The 24,901-nt window shown below is 42.6% G+C and overlaps 1 protein-coding gene across 2 annotated transcripts in view; it reads right to left on the bottom strand.

Annotated features, from left to right (window-relative positions):
• Window positions 1-2,427: 2,427 nt before the first annotated feature.
• HGD (homogentisate 1,2-dioxygenase) overlaps window positions 2,428-24,901 on the bottom strand; it is a 42,544-nt gene continuing 20,070 nt past the window's right edge. Inside the window, exons 5-14 of one of the 2 annotated variants that reach the window (XM_012780543.3) lie at window positions 21,383-21,442; window positions 20,150-20,241; window positions 18,905-18,939; window positions 17,628-17,707; window positions 16,995-17,094; window positions 15,044-15,168; window positions 12,641-12,745; window positions 10,305-10,431; window positions 5,396-5,577; window positions 2,428-2,792 (exon numbers count right to left, since the gene is read on the bottom strand). In XM_012780543.3, coding sequence (XP_012635997.1) covers window positions 2,643-2,792; window positions 5,396-5,577; window positions 10,305-10,431; window positions 12,641-12,745; window positions 15,044-15,168; window positions 16,995-17,094; window positions 17,628-17,707; window positions 18,905-18,939; window positions 20,150-20,241; window positions 21,383-21,442 — 1,056 coding nt within the window. In that variant the 3' untranslated portion in view covers window positions 2,428-2,642. The remainder of the gene's footprint in view (window positions 2,793-5,395; window positions 5,578-10,304; window positions 10,432-12,640; window positions 12,746-15,043; window positions 15,169-16,994; window positions 17,095-17,627; window positions 17,708-18,904; window positions 18,940-20,149; window positions 20,242-21,382; window positions 21,443-24,901) is intronic. The other variant, XM_012780544.3, reaches the window with a different exon arrangement.

The following is a 24,901-nucleotide window of genomic DNA, read 5'->3' on the forward strand; positions in this document are numbered from 1 at the left end:
TCAATGAAATATTGTCTCCATCTAAAGAGTTGCTGCCAGAGTGAGAAAAAGTGCAAGGGCTTGGGTGCTAAGTGGATATCCACCCAGAACGTTGCATTAGCCCTCACAAGGCTTTGCCACGAGACTGATAACAGAGGAGCTGAACCGGGTGAGAGCTGAGGTGAGCATATAGGAGTAGGGTTAGAATGTGCTCATAAAGGAAAGGCTGGGGTTTGTGAATAAATAATCCAGTGGTTGACTTAAGTGAGAGGAGAGTCCAGGAAGCACCCTAGGAGAGTAGGGAAGTGAAAGGGACAGGAAGGACTTGAACAATGGGTGCATTACCGAGAATTGCCACTGTGGGTACTTGGCGCATTCAGTCACTCTGGGAGCTGCAGGACACCAGGGCAGCACGTGAGCCCCAGAGGTACAAGGCAAGAGAGCTGCTGTATTTATCCACTAATTCCCGTTTGTCCAGGGTTGAGGGCTACATCCAAGGCCATTCATTCTTCCGTACTTTTGCTGATGTTTTGGTCTCAGGCAAAGAGTTGCCAGTGATGGCAACTGAAAGCCGCCAGTTGATGCCAGATGGTGACTGCTGATGGGATATAGGTGGGCCACTGGCAGCTGCTGCTACAGTGTTCAAGTTTAAAAATTATTTAAAGGTCTTAACTGCTTTGCTAGTTAACAATGTTTCATTTTTAATAAAAACTTTTTAATATTATGGAATATTGAGAAGACATGTCAACCTCTGTCACCCTCAAAGATACCTTGTTTTTTGAGACCATGAAAAACCACAGCCAGAAACACAGCAGTTGTCCAGCCCTGTCTCCTACTCCTCTTTCCCTCGCCCCTTACATCCAATCCACCAATGTGCCCTCACACTTCTGTCTCTGCTGCTACCTCATTAGTTCAGGACAATGACATTTTTTTGCCTGAATGCAATACCATCCCCGAGTTTCCCACATTCATTCCTCTTTCAGAGCCTTGTGCCCAGACGGTGTTTCCTTAGAATGCTCCTCCACCTCCTCGTCCCACCCCACCCCGCCCCACCCCACTCTTCCAGTGATTTGTTCTTCCCTATCCTTTAGATCTGGTGAAACGTCACTTCTTCATTGAAGACCTTCCTCTCTGAAGATTTCTCCCAGCTCATACCCTGTTTTATTCTATCTCAATCCCTGTTTGTCTTCTACTCAGCGTGTTCCAAAGTTTGTAATTATTTTGTTTATTTTATCTGACTCCTTCTCCAGAATGTAACCTCTGTAAGGGCAGGGCCATGTCTAGCTCTTTGATCACACTACTGTATCCCCAGTAGGGTTGCCAGATTCAACAAATACAAATTTGAATTTCAGGTAAACCATTTATAATTTTTTAGTATAAGTGTGTCCAAGTATTGCATAAGACACACTTAACACTAAAAATTGCTCATAGTTTGTCTGAAATCCAAATTTAACTGGGCATCTTGTACTTTATCTGGCAGTCCTAGTCCTTAGGCCCTGACATGTACCTGACTCTCACTACATATTATTGAATGAAAACTTGGTAGCAGAATATCAAAATTGCTACCAGGGCAACAAAGTGGGAGAAATGTGCTAAAACTACAGAACTGAAGTAGTGACAAGCATCACTTCCTGTCATATTTCTGCTCTGATTTGCCTGTCTTCTCATGCCATGAGAGCCTAATTAACTGACACCGTAAGTCCTGGGCAGCCCAGTACTTGGAGGGATGCTGACCACAGGGAGGGAACTGTTAGGTACAGCTTTCCACACAGTACTGCCTCATTTGTGTCATGGCCCTGTGCTCAGGCCTTGATCTTTGGCCCTGATCTCCTTAAGGGGAGGGGCTGCTGCTTCTTTTTCAACCATCCATCCCCAGCATCTTGCTCTGTAGCTGGTAGTAAGGGGCTCAACACGTGGTTATCTAATGGATAAATGAGTGACCAGGACTGAGGGGTTTCCTAGGATGTGGGGCTTTCATTTCAAAAATGGAGGCCATCCTGGGCAAATTGAGACAGCTGGTCTCCCCAAGGGAATGAATGGTTCTCATTTCTTGGTGACTGGGGTTCTTGTCCAAAATCACCATATTGGCTGCTATCTGACTACCAAGGTTAGACAGTCTGTTGACCTGGCTCCTCATCTGTTTTAGGCCAAAAGCTGGATGTTTGGAGATCTGCTGACCTCCTACACCTCCTCAAGCCTGGAGTGGCTCATAAGAGCATGGCCATGGCTTTGGCCTCAGCTCAGGGTCTTAATGCTTGGCCTACCCTTCCTTGAGGCCTGGTCTTATGGTCTCTAGTAGATGCCTGGACTTGTGCTCCTAGAAGGAAGGCCCCAGGCTAAGCATATGGGAAGGGGCCCTGGTCTTGGTCCAATCTCACGTGCTTACCTGGCCTGCTGGTCCTGGCTGCTATAGGTCTGTGCCATCAAGACAATTATGACCAATTGTCATTTGCACAGAACATCAGCAAGTATTTATTGAATAGCTAAGGTGACAACCATAGAACTTTCCAAACGTGTTTCTACAAATCAAGTTCTGAGTTCCTTGATTATGAAAAGTGAGTTCTTATTTTAACCAATTGCCTCCCCCAATACTGCCAGAGGGCATGAGATTCTCAAGGAAACCACACAAATCCACTCTTAATTATGGTAGTGATGCTCCAGTCTCAGTTAGGTTCTGTTGGGTTCCTGGAACTGGGAGTGAAGTGGCTCTTGAGAGGCTCCCAGCACTTGTAGTAGTTTTCGTCCAAACACCTGGAGGTCTTGAGTCCCCACTTGGTGACAGCCAGACTTAGAGATGATTCAAACATAAATGCCTGGAGGAGATGGAGATGGGGATGAGAAAGAAGAGGTGAGGCAGATAATAAACACATTTGATTAGATCAAGAGAAGGAATGGGTAGGTGGAATCTTTGAATAATTAGTCACGTGTGCTAGCTTGGAGAGGAGAGCAGGTTCAAGCCCTGAGTTCTGTCTTTAGTCCTACTACTTATAAGCTAGTGAGTCCTGGTGCAAGACCCCTAACTTCTCAGAGCTTCAAGTTTCATTCTGTAAAATAGAAGTGGGCACTTAAGCCTCACGTTGTCCTCATAGCATTATGGAGCTAAGTTTGTTAGATCTAAGGGCAGAGGTGGGAGAATGCTGGAATTACTGTGGCTATGTCCTTGTGAAGAAGGGCATACTCCCAGTTTGCAGAGGAAGAACTAAGGCTCACAGCTGGGAAATGACTTGCCTAAGTTGACAAGTCAGAAAAGACCTGGAATTTGAGCCTGCCTCTTCAGACCACTGAGATGGGCTTGGGAAGGAAAAGGAGGAAAAGGGGGTGTGGGAAGGAGAGGAGGGAAATGGCAGGAATGGCTATAGCACTTTCAAAAGCCATATCTCAGAAGGGTTTGGCTGTTGCTCTGTGTTCTGGAGGTTTTTATTTATAGCAGAAAGAATATGCAACTACTCTGTGCATCTTAGACATTCCAGCTTCATCAAATGTTGATTTTCCTGCCCATCATGGCTTTTAAAAAACAAACACAAAAAACCAAACCCCAAAATTCTTATATGCTCACACTTCGAAATAAAAAAAAATATAGACAAGCAAAAGGAAAATAATAGAATTCTCTTGTGACACAACACAGAGCACCCACATTAAGATTTGGGGTCTAATATGCCTGTACATTAACTTCTTTTTGACTGAAACAATGGAGATGAGTATTCCTGCCTGACTTCTATCACAGGCTGATTTGAGGACTGGATGAGATCATGTGTAGTGCTACGCAAGGTATAAAGCACTATTCAGATAGCAGGGTCATTATTATGGCCATCATTATCGTTGTTTCTTTGCTGATTGCTTCTTAGGGGCCTTGCTGTCCGACTAGGGTAACAAGCCCCATCTCACCCGAGCTTTGAAGATAGTATATCAAATTAATCATTACAGACTAGAAAAAGGATAAGGCATATAGATAGACATGAGTCTAAATTATATAATGAGAAATGGTGAGGAAGATTCAAAGTAGGTCTAGGTAAAATTTTGAATCCTCCCCACCAGCTATTTTTGGCTCCCTGGATACCCAGGGTTTCCCATTCTCCTAACACCCATACATAGAAGCTCTTTCTCACTAATACTCCAGGTCTTAGACATTACGCCAAAGTCTTTTTCCCCATAGGAACAGCCCTGTCTTCTGCTTTGCTGATGTAGAACACAGGTACCTGGTGACATCGACTACCCAAAGCCCAGTTGGGGCACCAAAGCTTATTGAGTGGCATCTCTGGGGTAGCCTCCAAGAATGCACCTCTAGGAGCCTTCAGAGGCAATAGCTTAACTGAGAATGTCAAACTACATCTCATTGAGATGTAGGGGTTCTACAGAAACTCCAGAGAGGCCTTGCAAGGGGAAATAGAGCTGAAGCAAACAGATGGGACTCTTACACTCCCCCTCCAAAGGAGTTCCACCAACCCTGGCCCTGGGGTTGAGACTGAAAGCAAATTGCACAGGACAGATGGACAGCTATGCTCACTGCTTAGGTAGTTTGCAAGCATGGAGTCAGGCAGGTCTGTGTTACAGATGTTAAACCAGGTAGCCTTGAAGGCATTTGCTTAAAAATGTAAAGCAAATTTGCATATGGTTCAGCATAAAATTACTCCCTGTGGTCCATAAACTCTACCTCCAAGAATGCAAAAATAAAATAAAATCAAGTACCGCAGCCAACTGCAATTGTGTTCAGCCTCAATGTTTACAGCCTGACACAGGAGGAATACAAAACAGGTTTTAAATCCCATCAGTTTCATCCATGCCAAGCAGAGCAAAGGAAAATGAGCAAACAGCTGAGAATTGCTGCTCACGAGCCCTGACTATAGTGAGGCAAAGGCTTCCTGACCTCCCCTTGGCTTGAGAAACTGGCTGAAGGTGACATCCTGCCTCTGCTGCTATTGTGGTCCTAGAGGATTACTTCAAAAAGCAGAAGACTCTGAGACACAGCATATATACAGGGCTGCATACAAAACAGGAAGACCCTTCACACACTGTTAATAATATTCCCTTACATTTGAACAGTATTGGACAGTCTATAAGGTAAACTCACAGCCATCTGCTGGGTTGGATACCATACCCAATCTACAGATGGGGAAAACGAAGCACAAAGAAGTTAAGTGACTTGTTCAAGGTCACACAGGAAGTGGGACTTGAAGCTAAGTCTGACTCTAAGTCCAAAGCTCTTTCTATACTACCACACCAGGAGTCTGGTACATACACAAGGGTGTGTGCATACACACGTGTAAACACAAACACACATACACACACACACACACACACACACACACTTCTCTTTTGAATTCTTTTCCATGACTTTGGAGAAATAAAAACTAGTCACTCCTCTCAACAAGGTTGGGGAGCCCAGAGGCTAGCAGAGCCTAGTATTTAACTTGCTCACCATGGTGCCATCAGCAATCCTCTCAGGTGCCAATTTGGCCTTGCTGGCCTTCTCAAAGCAGTCTGCGTCAGGCCCGTGGGGGGTCATTGTGCTGTGCAGGCTGCCGCCTCCTGGCAGGAACCCCCCTTGCTTTGCCTCATAGTGACCTCTGATGAGTCCCATGAATTCACTCATGCAGTTTCCTGGGAAGGTTGAAGCAGTGTTATTTTTATTATCCAAGGCAAGGCCAATAAAACACCAAGACCCCTAAAACATTATTTCTGCAGAATGGCAAGAAGATACGAGAATCTAATACACTTTATAGGATTAATAAGGAGTACAACTGACAGAAGAACAACCATACAATATTCATCAGTGTGTCATTCTTGGTAGGCAAATCTCTGCTGCATCATCATGTGGATTATCAGAGGTCTTGTGTTCTACAACCTATAAGAAATTAGGCAAGATCTAAAAAAAAAAAAAATCAGGGCCCAGACAAAATAATCATTAAAATGTAAATCATAATAAGGATCATATATATTAACACTTTATCATCTAAGCTTACAAGCCCCCAGATGAGAACCCCTTCCCAAATAGCTGCACTTTAGTATATTCATCACCATATTTCTGGTTCCCAATCTAGAAAGCTGAAGTAGAGGATGTGTGTATGTGTGTGTGTGTGTGTGTGTGTGTGTGTGCGTGTGAGTGTGTGTGAGTGTTGATGGAAGATGATGTAATGAAAAGAAACCTAGACTTAAAGGCCATTATCAAATGATGATCTATGTGTGTAAGAAACTTGGTATCTGTAAAACACACACAACAAATGCTTTTAATTATAACAAATACTGTTTTTTTATATCTGAATCTGATATCATCTTATTCTTCTGTTCCTCAAAATGTCTTTTAGATTTGTTTCTTTTTTCCATTTCCATTGACATCCTATTCATAGAATCCTAAATCTTAAAATTGGAAGGGATCCTTACTTTTCTACTCAATACAGAAGAATTTTCTATATCATTCCTGACAGATTACTTCCTGGGCTCTGCCTGCATGTGAATGAAAGCTCTCTACTCTACACATCAACCTATCATATTATTGAAGAGCTCTGGGTATTAGAAAGTTCCTTCTTATAGTAAATGGAAATTGGCTTTTATGTAAGTTAAATTCATTGGTCCTAGTTGTGCTTTCCGGGGCCACACAAAACATGACAAAAATCACCATGATTCCACTTTCCCGATCTTATGCTTGTTGAAACAAAGCTCTTTTTTAGAACAGTAATACATTTAGAGTAAGAATTAAAGAGCTATAACCCCTAAGTAAATGTGAGTACCTTTCCATCTCCATCCACCCCTCTACCCATCCATCCATTCATCTGTCCATTTCCCACTTCACCCATCCAGCCATCCAACATACATAATTAGACATTGTGCTGGGTACTGTTATACAGAGATGAATAAGAAACATCCTGTTGAAATCTACTTATAGTCTGTCCTGTGAGAGTGCTGAGCGTCCAAACTGTGGATAGAATAGAAAGATATGGCAGTGGCAATCTTTGCAAACTCAAACATTTGACATGATAAGTGGCTGCCTTTCTTACTTACAAGTGAAATATAACCAAGTGCCAAAATACTTTTATAATCCATGAAGCAGCTACAACCACCTTGCCCAGAAAACAAAAAGCTACTGCCGGCCCCTGCAAAGTGCGTGAGAATGGGGCAGCTCCTGCAGAAAAGGTGTGAGATGCAGATCAGAGCTCTGCTCCTTTCTCCATGAAGTGGGAATAACGAAGTAAATGTAAGCATATAGTATCTATATTTTAAGAACAGTTCTGCTCATACTTTAAATTTGCTGTCACGATCCTTGCTCTAATATGTGTCCTCAGGGTCACCTTCATGGCTTAATTTTAAGAAGAAAGCAAGACAGACTTCAGCTTTGATCAGAATATGAATTTAGGTAGCAATGAGTTTGGTGATGACATTTCTACATCATTTTCTACATTTCAAAGGACAGTGGGATGATGGACCTTGCCTTTCTGATTAAAGCTGAATCTACTTGACTAAGGTGCATTAAGATGACTAAAGGCAATATTTCTACAGAAGTAATCCCCTACTTCTCTTATAAAGTCACAACAAAGTAGCAAAGATATTGAATATTGCTAAAGCTTTATTTTTAATATCTCTGGTCTAATTTCTAACTTGGGTTCTGTGTGTGTGTGTGTGTTTTCCAACTAACTCAGGGCCACCATACCTTGATAAGATCTACCCTCGGGCCAAATTTACCCTGAGAATCAATGAAAAATTGTAGGAGGCATCTCACAAGGCTATTTGTTTCAGGCAGTGCAAATTACAAATCAAAATTAAAGAGTGGGTGGAGTGCCTATAACATAGTAGCAAGCTTGTCCAAGTCAGATCACTGTATTATTCCTCCACGTAGGTAGGGAGACAAACCCTAGGCCAGTGTTTCTCAACATGCAATCTGCTGATCTCCTCCATTAGAATCCCCTGACTTGCTAGTTACAAATGCAGATTCTGGGGTTCCACCTCAGTATCAATCAATAAACTCTCTGAGGGTGGGCCTTGAAAACAAACTTTCTAAAAAAGATATTCTAAGTGATTTTTATATCCCCGAATATTCTCAAAGTGAGGTCCCTAGAACATCAGCATCACTGGGGAACTTGTTAAAAATGCAAATTCTTAGGTCCTATCCTGGACCTACTGAAGTAGAAATTCTAAGTGTGGGGCTTAGTAATCTGTGTTTTAGCAAAAGCCATGCAGGTGACTCTGGCACATGCTAAACTGTGAAAAGCCCTACCCCAGACACACAGAGCAAGCTCACTACAAGAACAATAGTGAAATATTGCATTATTTAATTTATTTATTCATTTATTTTCTTTGAGACAGAGTCTCCATCACCCAGGCTAGACTGCAGTGGCATCATCATAACTCACTGCAACCTCAGACTCCTGGGCTTAAGCAATCCTCCTGCCTCAGCCTTCCAAATAGCTGAGACTATAGGCAAATACTACCATGCCTGGATAATTTTTCTATTTTTGGTAGAGGCAAGGTCCTCGCTCTTGCTCAGGCTGGTCTCCAACTCCTGAGCTCAAGTGATCCTCCTGCCTCAGCCTCCCAGAGTGCTAGGATTACAGGCGTGAGCCACTATGCCTGGCCTTATATATTGAATTATTAAAGACTAGCATGTAAGGTGCAGGCTGTAAGCCAGGGCAAATTCTCCTTGACAACAGATTCTCTAGGGCAGCAGTCCCCAACCTTTTTGACACCAGGGACCAGTTTTGTGGAAGACAGTTTTTCCACAGACAGGGGGTTGGGGAGAGGTCGCTGCCTCAGCTGCACCTCAGATCATCAGGTGTTCAATTCCCACCGGGAGAAGTAGCCTGGATCCCTCGAAGGCCCAGTTTCGGGCTCCTATGATGGTCCGATAGCCACTGCTGATCTGACAGGGGGCAGGGGTCGGGCAGTGATGCCAGCGATGAGGAGCGGCTGTGGGTGCAGAGGGGGCTTCACTCGCCTCCTGCTGTGTGGTCCTGGGGTTGGGGACCACAGCTCTAGGGCACTAACTTCCAGGAGGAGAACAGTTAGGGTGTTTAATGGGCTTGACGTTCTTTAGAAAGGATTTATGACACTATTCACAAAGCAGCTGGTGTCTCTGTAGGAGTAACTGTTTTCTTTTCTCCACCATGATGGTATCACCTGAAAAGGAGGATGCTAACATTTGACCACAAAGTGGCCTTCTTCCATACTGAAGGCCTTAGTTCCCCATCCTTAGTTCCCCAATGCCTAAATTGCCCATCATTCTGTTGAGCTCTAGCACCTGGGAGCTGGTATATATAGAGAGGAACCTCATATAAACAGAAGGCCCTGAGGCTAACCAAGGAAGGGTTTGTTTTCTAGAATGTTCCAGATGAAATGCATCTTAGAGTCTTTACAAAGCTCTATGTACAAAAAACAGGCAAACTCCAGAAAGCGTAATTGTACACTGACCTTTAGGTTTGATTTTCAGCCAGCTATTACACAATTAAAAATGTCAACTTCATTAAGAACAGCCATGAAGTATTTTATTCATTCTTGGTGATGCATTCACTTATTAAATAAATATTTATTAAAAGCATGCTTTGTACCAGGCACTATGTCAGCCACATCAGTTAGTGGTCATTAGTGTCTGCTCTAGCATCAGACAGCCTGTAATTAAATCCTGACTCTACCACTTAACTAGCTGTGAGGCCTTGAGAGCATTACTTAATTCCTCTTGTATCAGTTTCATTGTCTGAAAAAAAGAGGAAAATGATACTACCTATCTTTTATAATTAAGGATTAAATGCATTAGTACTTTTAAAGAACTTATAACAGGGCCACAGAAACTGGCCAATAATTGTTAGCTCTCAGTAATAATAATATTAATAAAATAAAAATAGATTTGTTAGGTCTTCTTCTAGGCAACAAATGCTCTACAGACACTCCTTCCAGAATAGAGTCCATCCCTGTTTAGACTGACTGCAGTCTGCTTTGCCCTGCCAAAATAATTGGAAAAGGTACTCTTGAACAGACAGGTAATGAGCTTTCCAAAAACAAACTACCAACATCCCCACCACTTCCCATCTCCCAAAAGAAACAACTGAAATGTGAAGAGACTTCTTGTTTCACACTTTGCCAGCCTCTCTGCCTCCCTTCAGGGCCAGAGAAACTGGGATCTAGGCTCAGAGTCAATGCTTCGCTACCGTCCCTACAGAAGTTGCAGTTATTTAAGCAGCTTGAAGTCTGGGTACTGGCTTTATGCCTCTTGAGGCAGGATCCTAACCTCAAGCCCAGGCAAAGTGTCCAGAAACAACCCAGGCATTATTCCCAATGGGTAGTGTTCACTGCTTTGCTGACTCTTTGGTTTCTACATGTGGCTTGGCAAAAGAGAGACTTACTGTGGTAATAAGGAGGCCTGAAGGTCTTATCAGCAACCCCCCATCGAGGTGGGAAGATGACAAAATCAGCGATGGCCACTCCGGGGCGGAGAGACTTGGCAGTCAACACCGTGAAAATGGATGGGTCCTGTGAATGCACGAGGAGAGACTGAACATAGGAGGCAAGGGAGGTGGCTGTATACATGCGTTTCACCCACACATGAAGGTGTTTGCAAGTGACAGTCTAATTTCTGATCAAACAAGCCAAGTCTGGCTTATCATCGAGGTGGAGGTGCAGTAATCACTCATCTGACTTTCCCCTCTTGCTGTGCTTAAAGCAAAATGAATTAACACCAGCTAAGAGGATTCTGAACTGTTTTTTCACCCTGCTGAGCCTACATTACATGCAACCTACTACTCCATGGGTCTCAGAACCAATGGTGCCTGCCTCTCAACCTCAGGTCAGGGTGATTATAGATGGGATGTGCCACAGAAGGGATGCTCAGAGCAAGGTGGAAATAGAAATAACACAATATCCAAGTTTTGGTGTAGATGTGCTTCTCTTTGGGGGAATCACAGAGATTACAGATGGTATCTGTGGGCAAGAAAGTCTGAGAACTGGTTCATTGCTTTCTTATCCTTGTTTGACTCTCAGGCCTAAAATATCCCATTTACATCACTAGTCTTGGTAGTGGTAGTGTAGAGGTGGGATAGGTTGAAGGACAAGATCGTGCTTTTTCAAGAACTTTAGAATTCTTTAGTGGAAAGATTGAGGTTCAATTTAATTGAAACCAACAGTCATGTTTGCTTTCAGATGCCATGCCAGGGTCTGGGGGTTCAAAGATGACTGGAGCCTATTCCCTGCCCCTTTAGCATCAATTGTGGGGTGGAGGTGGGGCAGCTATTTCTGCCTGAAAGGGTTAAGGAATGCTTCAAAGAGAAGGTGATATTTGAGGTAGGTCTTGAAGAATGAAGAAGAGAAAGGAAAAGAGAAAGAAAGAAGGAAGGAAAGAGAGATAGAGAGAAAGAAAATGAGCGAGGGAGGAAGAAATGGAGAATGAGAGGGAGGAAAGAAGGAAGGAAGGGAGGGATGGAAGGAGAGAAGGAAAAGGAATTCTGATCACAGAAAACAGAAGAGACATCAAAGCACACAGACATTTTGCCAAGAAGAAAGAAGGCTAAAACCCATGGTGCACTGACAGAAGGGAGAGGGGCAAGAGGTGGTACTGGAAAATGAGTCCAGGGACAGATGGCGAAGAGCATCAAACACCATGCTTCAGAGCTCAGAGTTAATCCTAAGCCCTGGGAAGCCTGCAAAGGTTTTCGTATGCAGTGGTGGAATAATCAGATCTGAATTTTGGAAACATAACTATAGCAGCAATACAGAGAATATGGAACCTCTAGTAAATTCAAATTTTTAAAAAACCCAACTCTCCTATTGCTGTGAGAGTTAACAGTTCTTCATCTGTTTCTCTGAAACTATTAAAGAGAAGGTAGTGAGGCACAAATAAAGCTTTATCAGTGGCTCAGGATCCTTTTTCATGCTGTTTTGGGCTTGCTGTCTCCTTTTTCTTTTCCCCTTTGGTTTTATTAAGAGTTGCTGCTGTTCAGAAAGGTAGTTTTGTTCCCCCCAGAGATAAGATGAACTGGCTCAGAGTAATCCTTCTGTCTGTGATTCTCTGGCTTCTGCTCTAATTATCCCTCCAGCTCGTGGGTTAAGTTAATCTCTCATGAACAAGGCTGCAAAATGAACCTTCCCCCAGGATCTCAGAACTAGCACTTTATCAAGAATGTGGGGCCTTCGGGGCCTGCGCTGTAGACCAGGGACCTATTCGTGGCTTCCTAACTGAGTGAAAAATATGACCAAGTCCACACTCTAGAATTTCTTTGGTTTAAATCCAAGCACTGAACATGAGTAACTTTAGAAGAGGGCCGTCAGCTCCATCACTACCAAACTCAGCCAGGAGTGGAGGCACTGCAGAAGGGGGCCAGAGCATGCAGGAGAGACTCAAGATTTGTGAGGACAGAGACTGCTCCAAATCCATAAATGCTCTTTTCTCTTCCCTTTATCACTAACATTTAGCAGTTGGTTGTTTTTTCAGAATAAATGTTCCACAAAGAAACTAAGTTTTTACCCATCTATAAGAGTCGCTGTGTTCAGGTGAATGTTGAGTATCTGGCGTGGCTGCCCCACTAGCTATGTTATTTGCTACTTCTCTAAAGGACAAGTGATTGTATCTAGGGCTTCCAAGGGTGATAGTGGAAATGTTAGATCTGTGAATGTCGGGGGTCTACTGTGGACCCCTCCCACCCAAGGGTTGCCCAATCCCCAGGGCCACTACATGGTTCAGACTTACTGCGTGGTCGAAGGCTACTGAGTTGATGACCATGAAGTTCTCCAGGTTGTACTTGTAGGGTGTATAGTTCCCGTGCCAGGCCACAACATTGAATGGGGAGACATCCTAATCACAAAAAGCAGAGAAGGGTGATTTTAGCTTCTAATGTTTTTGTAGCTGTGATTCCACAGTATGTTCTGTGCATAACTCTCTCTTCTTTTGATTTGATTTTGTTATCAATTTAATTATACCATCCTTTGGGAGAAGCATAACCCTTAATGATTTTGTGGTTGCTTCACACACCCTCTACCAGGCCCTCACTTAGCCACTAACCCTATTTTTCCAGTTCATAAGCTGCAGCTGCCTTCCAATCACATGTGCAGCAAAGCACAGCACATTTTCCAAGAAGTGCCTTTTCAACAATTTTTAACTTAACTGTGGGAATCTGTGGATGTCAGCAATTCTCAAATCTGGGCTACCTTCTGTTTCCTGATGCAGAAGGCACCTGCTATGATAGTTCTCCAGGTAATTGCAGCCTAGAGAAGCTTCCAGTAGACATAGTGCCTGGGTGGTTGAGTCTAGGAGAGGAGAGGAGGCCTCCAAGAATTCCAACCTCAAGGAATTAAGATTTCAGAGCAATCTTCAGGTGATGCTTCTTGGTCTTGTACTGGGGCAGAAAGGGATCGGTGTTCTGCTATAGGAAGATGGTCCCCACTGCAGCTATGTGTCTCTTTGAGAAATAGAATCCAGTTCAGAATTCCCTAAAGGCTTTAATGAAGGGACTACTCATAGAAGTGTGGTTAGAGTTCAATGGAATGACAAGAGAGCTGTTGAGGTATCTGAGCCTAACAATAATGGGAAGACACTGCCATCCCTAGGCATGTGGAATAAGGGAGGGAAGCTGGAGTTACAGGATTCCAGCAAGAGCTAGAACCATGAAGAAGGGAGCTACCCAGTGAAATGCCCCATTAAATATTTACTAAATATTTAATGAGCAGCTCTTTGGAGAAAAATATAAAGCTTTGATTTATAGTGTTTTCAGATTTCTGGGGTGTAAATACTCTCACCATGATCATTTTTGAGCTATTAATGTGACGTCACTGAACACAGAATTGGCAAGAGATGTGCACATCAGCTCCGGCAAGTCAGTATGAATCAGCTCCAGCACACCACTGGGGCTACCCAGCAGGAGATGAGGCCATAGGGGATAGAGCTACTGCCAGAAACACAGTCCCCACAGTGAGAAAGCAGGGGAGAAATACCCCAACTTGTCTTTCCTTCTGCCCTCCAATTTCCTGTGGGTTGAACCCAGCTGGAAAACAGCTGCCCAGGGAGCCCAGATGGTACAGTCCACATAGATCTGTGCTCCCAGGCACAGGTCATAGCAAAGAATGGAGAATGGATCAGTAAGGGCCCACACAAAATAAGCAGCTCAGGGTCCACATGGAAAGTGGAAACCTTTCTGGAGAAGCTTCTGGCTGCTTCTAGAATGGTAGTTCTCTATCAACTGTAGTAAAAAGTAATCTGGGGCACATGCTTAAAATGAATGTAGCTTTCCATGCCTCATCTCCAGAGACTCTCATTTTTGCCAGGATAGAGTAGTATGGGACTTGCATTTTTAACAAGCCTCCCTGAGGGGTTCTAATGCAAATAGCCCCTGAATTTGAATTTTGAAAGACCCTGACCCAGAGAATATGAGGATGACAATGTTGTCTGCTTCAGAGTTGAATTTTAAGTGTCAAACTGGTTGGGCTCTGCTAGTTGGCATAACCTCTAGATTCTCTCCAAGGACAATAACATACTTTGGCAAATACAAGGAATAAGTCAAATAGAGAAAATAAAGCAAACAAATAATGCTAACCAGAAGAGATCTTTGGGTTCTTTTTATGGTATGATTGTTTTATTCTCATATATTATATATTTAGCATATCAAGTAATATTATATAGAAATATAATATAGATTGCATATGTTATTTCTTCTAAATTATGATTTGGGCCTTTGCTTATGTTCTGAATTTCCCAGCTTGGTAGTATAAACCAACTTTATTAACTGAGTTCTACTTGTTTTGTATTAGCTATTGCTTGTATTTGAAACGTGGCAGTGATTGGAAAATATGAATCTTGGCTGATCTGCTTGTTAACTCATTTTCCTTTTCAGAACATATTATGCTGCCTGCATATTATGTTTTCCACACTGTTTCTAGAGACCTACATAGTAACAGTGTTTTCCTTGCCTGATAAGTGAAAAGAACACAATGTTTGGAGTCAGACAGACAGGGGTTCAAATGCTGGTTTGGACCCTTTGTACCTTAGTTGAGTGGTAAAGATGAAGGATATGCAAAGTATCGAACACAGGTCTTGGCAATTCAGAGGTCCCCAATAACTATCCATTCTGTGTCCTGCTTACCAACCCTCTTACTTTACCTGTTTAGCGGCAAACAGCTTGCCCTGGTATTTATTAATCACAGTGTAACCACCTGGTACTTGGCGATCTTCATACCAGGCAACAGGTATCAAGAAATCACGAGGATTGGCCAAGCCATTTGCTCCTAGAACACAGTAACCCAAGTCTTTTAGACACTTTGAAAATGACATAGGAAAGATGCTCACAGTTGTGCAAAGAGAAAGGTTTTCTTTTATGTCAAGAGCCACTCCATAAATTTGCTTTCATTGCTTAAATACTGGATTCTCAGTCTAGTACTTTTTCAGGAGGATCCAAGGAATTTCATCAGAAAAAAATTCACAAAAATCATCATTATTATCACCAGCATCACTTCCTAAGGTTGTGATTATGGTTAACAAAACCATTTCATATGATTATCTCCTCACTATAGGTGATGGAAGGGGCAGGGGGAGAAAGAGACTAGAAAAGAGAAAAGGGAAGATGGGATAGAATCCCAGACCCTTTCTTTTTAAGGAAACCTGGATGACTCTAGAACTCATCGATAGTCCGTGAGTAACCCTTCTCAGATAGGAAGGGTTACTTACTGTTGCCCCAGGCATGCCTCTGCTCCTTAGACAGAACTCAGAATTCAAGTCTATGAAACCTCTCCAGCCTGCAAGGTCTGTCTGCCACTCAGGGAGGAAGTATTCAGGACTTGTCTGCTTACCTTTGCTTAGGAGCAAGTGTTCCCTCCAGAGAAAGAAAACAAATCAAAAGACCAAATATGAAAAAGCATAAGTGCAAAAACATAATTTAACTCTGAGAGGAGAAACCTGGGGAGTGTTTTATCATTTCCAGCTCCTAGGGTTAAAAAAAATAAGCCCCCGGCTGGTTAGTAAATTACATATATTTTCCAGAGGGTACATGTTCCCTGGAACCTGGAGGCTATGCTGACTGCAGAGCAGCAGGAAGCCAGAGCAAAGTGGGAAGAGTGGGCGGTGAGCAGGATGACAGCAGGCCCACCATGGCTCCAGCTGCCTCTCTGCTGCCTCCCACCTTCCTCTGCATATTTGGATCCCTCAGGGGAGTGACCAGAAGGCACATGCTGGCCTGTCCCTGTTTTGCTCTAAAAAGCTGTTCACAAGGAAGGGAAGAACTGGGAGGTGTGACCAAAGATGAAACCAAGGGCCAATTTTTCCAGCCACTCCTTTCGCTCCAAGAGATGTTTTGAGAACAACCCCTCCCAACACTGCATCTCCTGCCTCCAGTTTGCCAGAAGGATGAGGACTGAAGGGACCTTTGTTCACTTGCGAATGTTTTAATCTGCCTCACAGGTCTGTGGTTTTTAGCTCCTTCATAGCACTGAGTGATGTACATTTTTGACTGTTATATGTGGATTTCGTGGAGCGTGCTAAGTAGGAACGTGAGGTTCATAGACTATGTGTCACCCAGTGTGTCCATTCTTTCGATAGGAATATAGCCCTGTCCATTTTTTATGGTTTTCCCCACTTTACTGTCTACACACAAACCATTGACTTAAGAAAAGGCTCTCTGTCCTATTCACAAAGCTCATTCACATTTGTATGCTTTTGCAAAACTGTTTCCTTTTCTTTTTACTTCTCCTCAACTTTTCATCAAGAATTAGTCAAATATTATCTCTTCTGTGAAGCTGTTCCTGGTGACTCCAGCCCACAGTAACCCACACTTCTACATCCTTTACAGTGTACACTGTAAAACCAGAAATCTATTATATATTGTCTTTATCTCCAGTGTTGATGTACTGTTCTAGGGAGATTTATAATGGGTTGGTTCGGGGCATTTTCTGTTATGCATGTATTTTATGGGAAGACACTTGGTCTAGAGAAGAAGTTGTCTAGAGAGAAAAGCTGAAGTTTGAGTGAGATAGTGAGGGAAGAAGGATGTTTAACTTTCATGTAATTATCTGTATCCTATATCTTAAGTGAGCCTTAGAGGCTCATAGTGAAGATTTACCAATGGGTCCCAAGTCAGGTAACTCAAAGTGGATGCCGTAGACCTCCAGGATGTAGCCCCTGGTCTCCTCGAAGACATCTACGCTGAACCGCATTCCCCTCTGGAATGGAAAGCAGACATGAGTGTGCCCTCTCAAATCACACTTATAGTTATAAAGAAGCTACTTCAGGGCCACAGCCAGTGCAAAAGTAAAGCTCTGATTCGCTGAACTACGTTTGAGAGAGCACCAGAACGAAGATGAGTTAGAAAGAAAAACTTAATTCCTAATCACATCTGTGACCCAAGCCAACTCTAGTCTTATCTCTCATTGAGTCTAGAGATCATAGCATAAAAAAAAAGATGCACCTTCACTGTCCCCACCGTCATCAGCGGGAACAGGGGCTTACCCAGCATGTGTATAAATATTTAGGCAAGCGAAGCGACACTTGCTCTTTGCTTTGGTATCGTGTGCTGTATTAAAGCACCCAAGCCTGCTCGCCCTTCAGCACATGGAGCCTTCTGCATAACTCAGACTCCCTTCCTGTTGCCCAGACATGACAGAGAAATTTTAGAGTTGGAAATAGCAGCAGCTGAAACATCTGATTGCTCCCAAATTAGTGAGAGGCAGGGAGGAGAAGGGGACACATCACCAACCTGAATGACGCAGATTTCATTGGGCTGCACAAGCATCTTGCCAAACTCGGTATAAATGAGAAGCTTCCCTTTCTGGGGAACTGGCGAAGGAGACAGGGCAGTGGTGAGGAATGCTTTTCGTGTGAGAACCACTTCGGGAAGAGAGGAGCCTTAAGGGCTGCATTTGATTTTTCATTCCAAATGAAAAGAGCTTGAATGAATATCTTGGGAGGGGGGAAGGTATCTTCTAACAACTTTGTTTAGTTATCTAGAAGAACGTGAATTTAAAAAATGACTGATTTTTTTTTTTGTCTCCAGATAAGGAGCTTGTATATACACAGTTTAGTGAATTGGCCGAAATGGGCAGCAGATACAATAGGATGGAATGTCATTCATTTCTTTTCTTTCTTTCTTTTCTTTTTTTTTTTTTTTTTGAGACAGAGTCTCGCTTTGTTGCTCAGGCTAGAGTGAGTCCCATGGCATCAGCCTAGCTCACAGAAACCTCAAACTCCTGGGCTCAAGCGATCCTTCTGCCTCAGCCTCCTGAGTAGCTGGGACTACAGGCCTGCGCCACCATGCCCGGCTAATTTTTTCTATAGATATATTAGTTGTCCAATTAATTTCTTTCTATTTATAGTAGAGATGGGGTCTCACTCTTGCTCAGGCTGGTTTCGAACTCCTGACCTCGAGCAATCCGCCCGCCTCGGCCTCCCAGAGTACTAGGATTACAGGCGTGAGCCACTATGCCCGGCCTAATGTCATCCGTTTCTGATAGCTCCAGTGAAAGGCTGGTATTTGTATGTCTACATCAAAATGTTGACTCCAAAATACCAATAGTAAAAAACCATCAAATAGAATGAGCAGACCAGAAAAATCTATGATAGACATTACATTTTAGATGGTCTCAAGAAAATTTGAATTTAAATTGTAGTTATGAATGACAGATGTGTTTTTTATTGGGTGAGCTTGAAGACAAATAGTTACCTTAATAACTAATCACATGTTGGTATTAATCTTCATTTCTTTTCAGCTGCCTAGTTCTCCCAGATCAGAAAGGCCCAGAAGAGATGGGCAAAGATAGAGAGACCAGAAAATAGTATTTGGGCTTTGAGGGACACTAGGAATCTTTTCCAGACTACCAGTGGCCACCAGTGGCCTCTAGATCTCAGTAGATTGCACTAAATGAAATAAGACAGATTGGAAGATGAAGGAAAATAATGTGTATAAATTAGAAGGCAGCTTGTGGCTAGAGACTGGTTAGCAATTTCAGCAGAAGGTCTGAAATCTTCAGAACTCACCAATCAAGAAGTCCCCATCTGAATTGTAAAAGCATCTGAAATATACAGAGTAATTCCTGTGATTTTCAGTTTTAATACCATCTAGCTAAATTAATTCATACCACAAATTATTGTTTAGTGTCTAGTACATACCAGACTCTGAGCTGGCTATAAAATGCTGAGTAAAATGATGTAAAATCTGCCCTTCTGGAATCTAGAGTCTAGTAGGGAGTCAACCGGCAATCAAATAATTATAGAACTGTATCATTACAAACTGTAATGGCAGTATGAACATCAAATTCAAGGGAATGAAAGACTAGGGACTTGATCTACGTTGGGGAGTCAGCAAAGGCTTCTTCAAAGAAGGGACATATTTGACCTGAGATCTGAAAGCATTTTTTAGGTGAGGGTATGGAGAGTAGAGAGAACATTCCAGGCAGAAGAAACAGCACGTGCAAATGCTCTGAAGCAGGAGGGCACACGGCCGATTGGAGAGGTGAGTGAAGGCCAGTGTGGCTCAAGTGGAGAGGGGAAGTGGCCTGATATGAGGTTGGACCCAAAGGGAGGTCTCCAGTGCCTTGTCATAGGATTGTGAACTTGGCTCTGATACATGGGTCAGAGAAGTTAAATGACATGCACAAGATCACTCAGCAAGGAGGATTGGAGTTGGGCTTTGGACATAAATGGTCTGGTTCTAGAGGTAGGATATAAAATTGCTATGATGTTCTGCCTCCCATAGAAAAGGCAGGAATGTCATTTATATATTTTTTAATTTTTTAAAGAAGCCAATATATAAGCTCCTCTACTTAGGAACTTTAAGCTTATACAAAACTATTAGCCAGCTGAAGCCAAACTCTGTTAGCTTAAACTGCCACCAACAGGTGGGTGGCCCTAATGGCTGCTTATGCAATGTGACTTTGTATTCAAGAACATCCCAGGGGAACCTTAGAAAATTAGGACATTCTGACCCAAACCTGCTTAAAGTCAAAATGCCTCTTGAACTATGCCTGCATTCCAGGGCCCCATCCTCTGTTTGCATCATGATATGACATGCTTGTTTATGTCATGGGGGTCAGTCAAGATAAGAAATGCTTACTTATTTTTATTATCAATAAGTATATGTCAACATTGCTCTGAGGAAAAACCCAACAACAAAAACAATAATGTAGGTGCATGTGTGACTTCACAAAGCAAGACCTGGCCTTCACTCTCTGGCCAACAGCCCTTGGGAGATGGCATGTCCTGCCCCAGCACTGAGCCACTTACCTATCCCCCATGGAGGCGTTGCAGAGGAAAATGTGGACAGCAAGCCCATTGTTAGACCTGATGTCTCCAGCTCCACACAAGGTGTGCAGGCCCTGGGGAAGACCCACGGAAGAGTGAAAGGAAAGTATGAATGTGCCCAAGAGGCAGCCCTCCCTCTGTCACTTTAGGGTTATGAGACAAAGTTCTACCAGGGTCTTCCCTTTGGGACCAGTGGGACATTTGAGATCCAGACTGCTTCTGAGGAGCAACTCTAAACACAGAGTTTAGAGCAATTAATAAGGATAAGAATTCCAACATGATTCAAGCAATTTGGCCCATGGCTGGGCATGTAGACTGTCCCTAAGTAAGCCATGAGCTGAGGCTGGTCTGCAGAACCCTCTTTTAGTCTCTCTCAGCTCCCTTCTCCCTTTGGGGTGCAGTTATTCCAATAACCCAGCACCTTAACTACCAAACAGAGCTTCCAACCAGCATAGTACTAACTAGAGTTGCCACCCTGAGTTGATGCCATTCTAGCCCAGGCATCTATTTCAGGGGTCCATTATCTTGGAAGAGAGAAATTTTATATTTATTTTCACTAATACCTGAGTGAATTTATCATTTCTTTCAATTAATATGAATATAGGCAACCAACCACAGCAGTATTAGAAGTGCCTGTACCTTTGGTATCATGGATATTTTTATATCATATTATAGTTGTTATAGATATCTCAAAATACATTTATGCTCATATCCTATTTATTAGATTTTTCCATAGATCTTATGATTTAGTACCTTAACAAGGAAACTTATATATGACTATAAGCCAAACCAAATTTGTTTTTAGGAATGTTTTTATCATTCTATTTCAATATAATTAGCTTATTTATAATTTTATGTAATTTATTTTACACATTTAAAAACACAGGTATCACTAGACTATCAAAGGGGTCCTTGGAGCAAAAAGGTTAAGAGCCCCTGTTCTAGCCAAAAGCAAAGGAGCTTGAAGTAGGAAAATGTTCAATTTCCATTGGCCTTTCTAAGATGTAATTAGTTATGAGTGCCCTTTGGTGTTAGGGGCCATAAGGTGCCTATAAGAAAGACACCCTTGGCTGGCCCCCAAAGCTTATGCAGGTGGTTTTGTCTCTGCTGCCTTCTGATAAGACTGCTTCTGCTTGGTATTCGGCCTGCAAATGGTTGGATCACTACCATGGAAGAGAGGAGGGCAGGGGGAATGTGCAGATAGTGCTGACTTACACTCACGAAGTCCACTTTCTTCTGAGATGCTTTTGGAATCTCAAATGGTTTCCATCTAAGCTGGAAAAAAATATATACAGACAGGAAAATTATTTTGTAAGGGGAAGCCATTGACCTTCTAAATAAATAGCATCGATTACATAGAAGAAAAAAGGCAGGTGCTCCTTCTGTGAGGCTCCAACTACTTGTGATTTTGTTATTTTAACATTAATGATTACCCATTTTCTTAAAGGGGCTCTGTTGGTGTGTATGCTGTATGTCATGCATGCATATGTGTGTTTAAAGCTATACAAATATAAACTGTCTTTATTTCTTAGCACTTTAAATTATAAAAATAAGAAAAAAATCATTGCTTCCTTTTCCAGAAGCTATTTGTTTCTTTTAACATTTTGCTCAGGCACATCAGTGAGTTTTGACTGATGCTGCTTTTCATGCTATTTATAATCAGCTCCCTTTCCTGGCATGCCAGCCTCTCTGTGTGGGCTCCTGACACTGCAGGGAAAGGTTCTACTTCTACTTTCAGCCCTTGGAGTTTTAAATTATTTCTTTAAACGAAAGAAAAAGCACCCAGCTGAGACTGGATTTGGTAAATGCAGTACTGGGTTCCATTTCTTCACCAAACCCTACGTTTGTCCCCAGGCTGCCTGGTGGTTCGGTTTAAATCACAACAATCTTTAATTTAATAATGAAATGATCTAAGGAAGTGGGGAAAAGAATCAGCAGGTTCAAGCCCTACTTGAAGTGTCAGCCCAGCGCTTATTAATCAGCTTGGCCACAAGCCTGGCCCAGCCAGGCTGGCAACTGACAAACCCAGCTGCCACATCTCATGGAGTGACCTGCACCCTGAGGACTGGCTCCATTGGCTGCAGTGCCTGGTCAAGGTGCGTTAGGCAGGGCCTCCATCAGGTCCTGGGGCTCAGCTCATTCTGTGTTGCAAAAGGGCAGCCAGATGGGAAAGGAAGCAGCAAGAGGAAAAGGCAATGCTGGGATGATTCTCTCTGACATACACAGGCAGCGGCCTTCATTTCTTAAAAGCAAAGCAGGATGATCACATTTTGAGACTATTTAAAAGGATATAAAATGTTGATTTGGAAAACAGTGTTGAAATCATGCTTCAGAAAGAAGGAAACACTTCAGGACTATTTCTATTGAGGACGATATTAATATTTTCGGGAGTCGAAGGGGTGGGGACTTGAGAGCAAGGATGTAGAGGAGGGTCTTTCAACTTTGGCACTATTGACGGTTCATACTGAAAAATTCTATGTTGTAAGGCGCTGTCCTGTGCATTGTAGGATGTTTAGCAGCATCCCCCTACTCTTAGATGCCAGTAGCAATTCCCCAAGTTGTAACAACCAAAAATGTCTCCAGATATTGCCAAATGTCACTTGGGGGAAAAATTTTCCCCAGTTAAGAACTACTGACCTAGGAAGATATCCCTTGATATCAGGAAGTCCACAGCTGGGCACTGCTGGATTTTTGGGGAGGAGGTTCTGCTCTGCTACTAAACATTACCTGCTGCTTCCCTCTGTAGTAGCAGTGCAGAGTTTGTATACTGAGGGAGATTGTCTGTAAGAGAATACTACCTAGCGTGTCTTAGTTTCAGCAAGAGTCATCATTCTAGATTTCCCAATGGAAGGGATTTAAGTATCAGATCTATGTATGGCTGTCTGGGCAACCTTTTAGCTCTATCCAGAGATTCTCAACACTGGAGAATCACATGGAGAGCTTTTGAGACCAAGAGCAAATTAAATCAGAATCTGTGAATGTGGGGCCCAGGAATCAGCATTTTATCAAAGCTCTTCTAATGTGTAGCTAGGGTTTAAGAACCAGCACACTCAACCCAGAGATTCTGTGATTCTTGTATCGCTGAACCAAGCATCACGCTCAGAAAAGTACACCCAGTCAACCAACCAACCAACCAACAAATCAATCAATCAACTAACCTGTGGCATCTTGGGCCAGATGTGGCAGTGATACTGCTAGTTAACAAATAGCAAGAATGACTAATTAATGCAAATATAAAGATTTGCAAATCTAAGGGAAAAAAGAGAGCAAGAAAAGAAAGAAGAAGAAAGAAAAAAGGGAGAGAGAGAAAAAACAGTGTATGTGTGTGTGTATATATATATTATACTACCTAGAATGTTAGTTTCTAAAAATCTTATATATATAATCTTATATATAAATATATATGTGTGTGTGTATATAGAAAGAGAAAACAGGATATATATATATATATATATATGGAATACCACCTAGAATCTCAGTTTCAGAAAATCTTAGTTTCTCTTTCTCTCTCTCTCTATATATATAAATAGAGAGATACTACTTAGACATCTAGGTAGTAGATAATACTACCTAGAATCTTAGTTTCAGAAAATCACACACACACACACACACAGACACACATACACACACACACAGACACACACACACACATATATATATATATATATATATATATATATATATATATATAGAGAGAGAGAGAGAGAGAGAGAGAGAGAGAGAGAGAGAGAGATCCCAAAATCACAGTAGCAGGAGATCTGCTGCTTGGTTTGTTGCACTGAGACCTTTGTGTGATTGCCTGAAGTTAAAATGCCAGTGTGAGTAGAAGTAAGAGTCTGGCCCCCAGAGAAGAGCTTTGTCTTCTGTGAGTGGGCAAGACTAAAGCAGAGAGGCTGATGGTGACAGGTCTGCTGGTCATTTTGCAAGATCTTCTGTAGCACATCAGCCCTCAAGTCATGAGGAGAGAGCAAGTGTGGGGTGGCAGGTGGAAAGGCAACCGCGTGATGATGTGGGGAGCATACCTTCAATAGGGCCCACATCCCAGAGGAAGCAATGGCCCTGATGAACCTTCTCTAAAGCAAAATATGATTCCCATGAAATCACAGAGATGGTATAGGAAGAGGAGTCATTTATCTGTTGAGCCTGATGGCAGAAGATTATTTAGAATTTATATTCAAGTCATACAGGGCCTATATGATGAAAGATAATAAAGACTTGGGTGGTTCTGATAAACCCAGCACCCACAAGGGAAAACCAGCTTTGGATCCTGAGGCAAGAGATCTTGGTCAAGAGCCCTGATGTGATATTTTGGCAATTGTCAGGAGGGAGATTTGAGGAGAGGATGAACAAGAAGAGCCCATGGCGTGCAGAGTAGAAGCATCTACTAAAGCCAGACGCTCAGCTTCACTGTGTGCTGTAGAACAGTAGCTCTTTGATCCAAGGCCAGACAAGAGGGGTAGTGCATTGGGCTGAGCCAGAAGACTTGGTTTCTGCTACTGCCTCTGTTCCCATTTACTCTGTGGCCTCAGACATGTTTTTTCTTACATGTAACTATGGGGTGCTGGTGAGAACTATAATTCCATAATTCTTTTCAGGGAAGATCTTCTGGAAGAAGGAAGGGATGCTTGTTAACTGATTTAGTCTTTGCTATGGACTAAATTGTGTGCTTTCCCCATATTCATATGTTGAAGCCCTAGCCCCCAAATATGTCTGTATTTGGAGATTGGGGCATTC

This window comes from Microcebus murinus, chromosome 1 (assembly GCF_040939455.1).
Source record: "Microcebus murinus isolate Inina chromosome 1, M.murinus_Inina_mat1.0, whole genome shotgun sequence".
NCBI lineage: Eukaryota > Metazoa > Chordata > Mammalia > Primates > Cheirogaleidae > Microcebus > Microcebus murinus.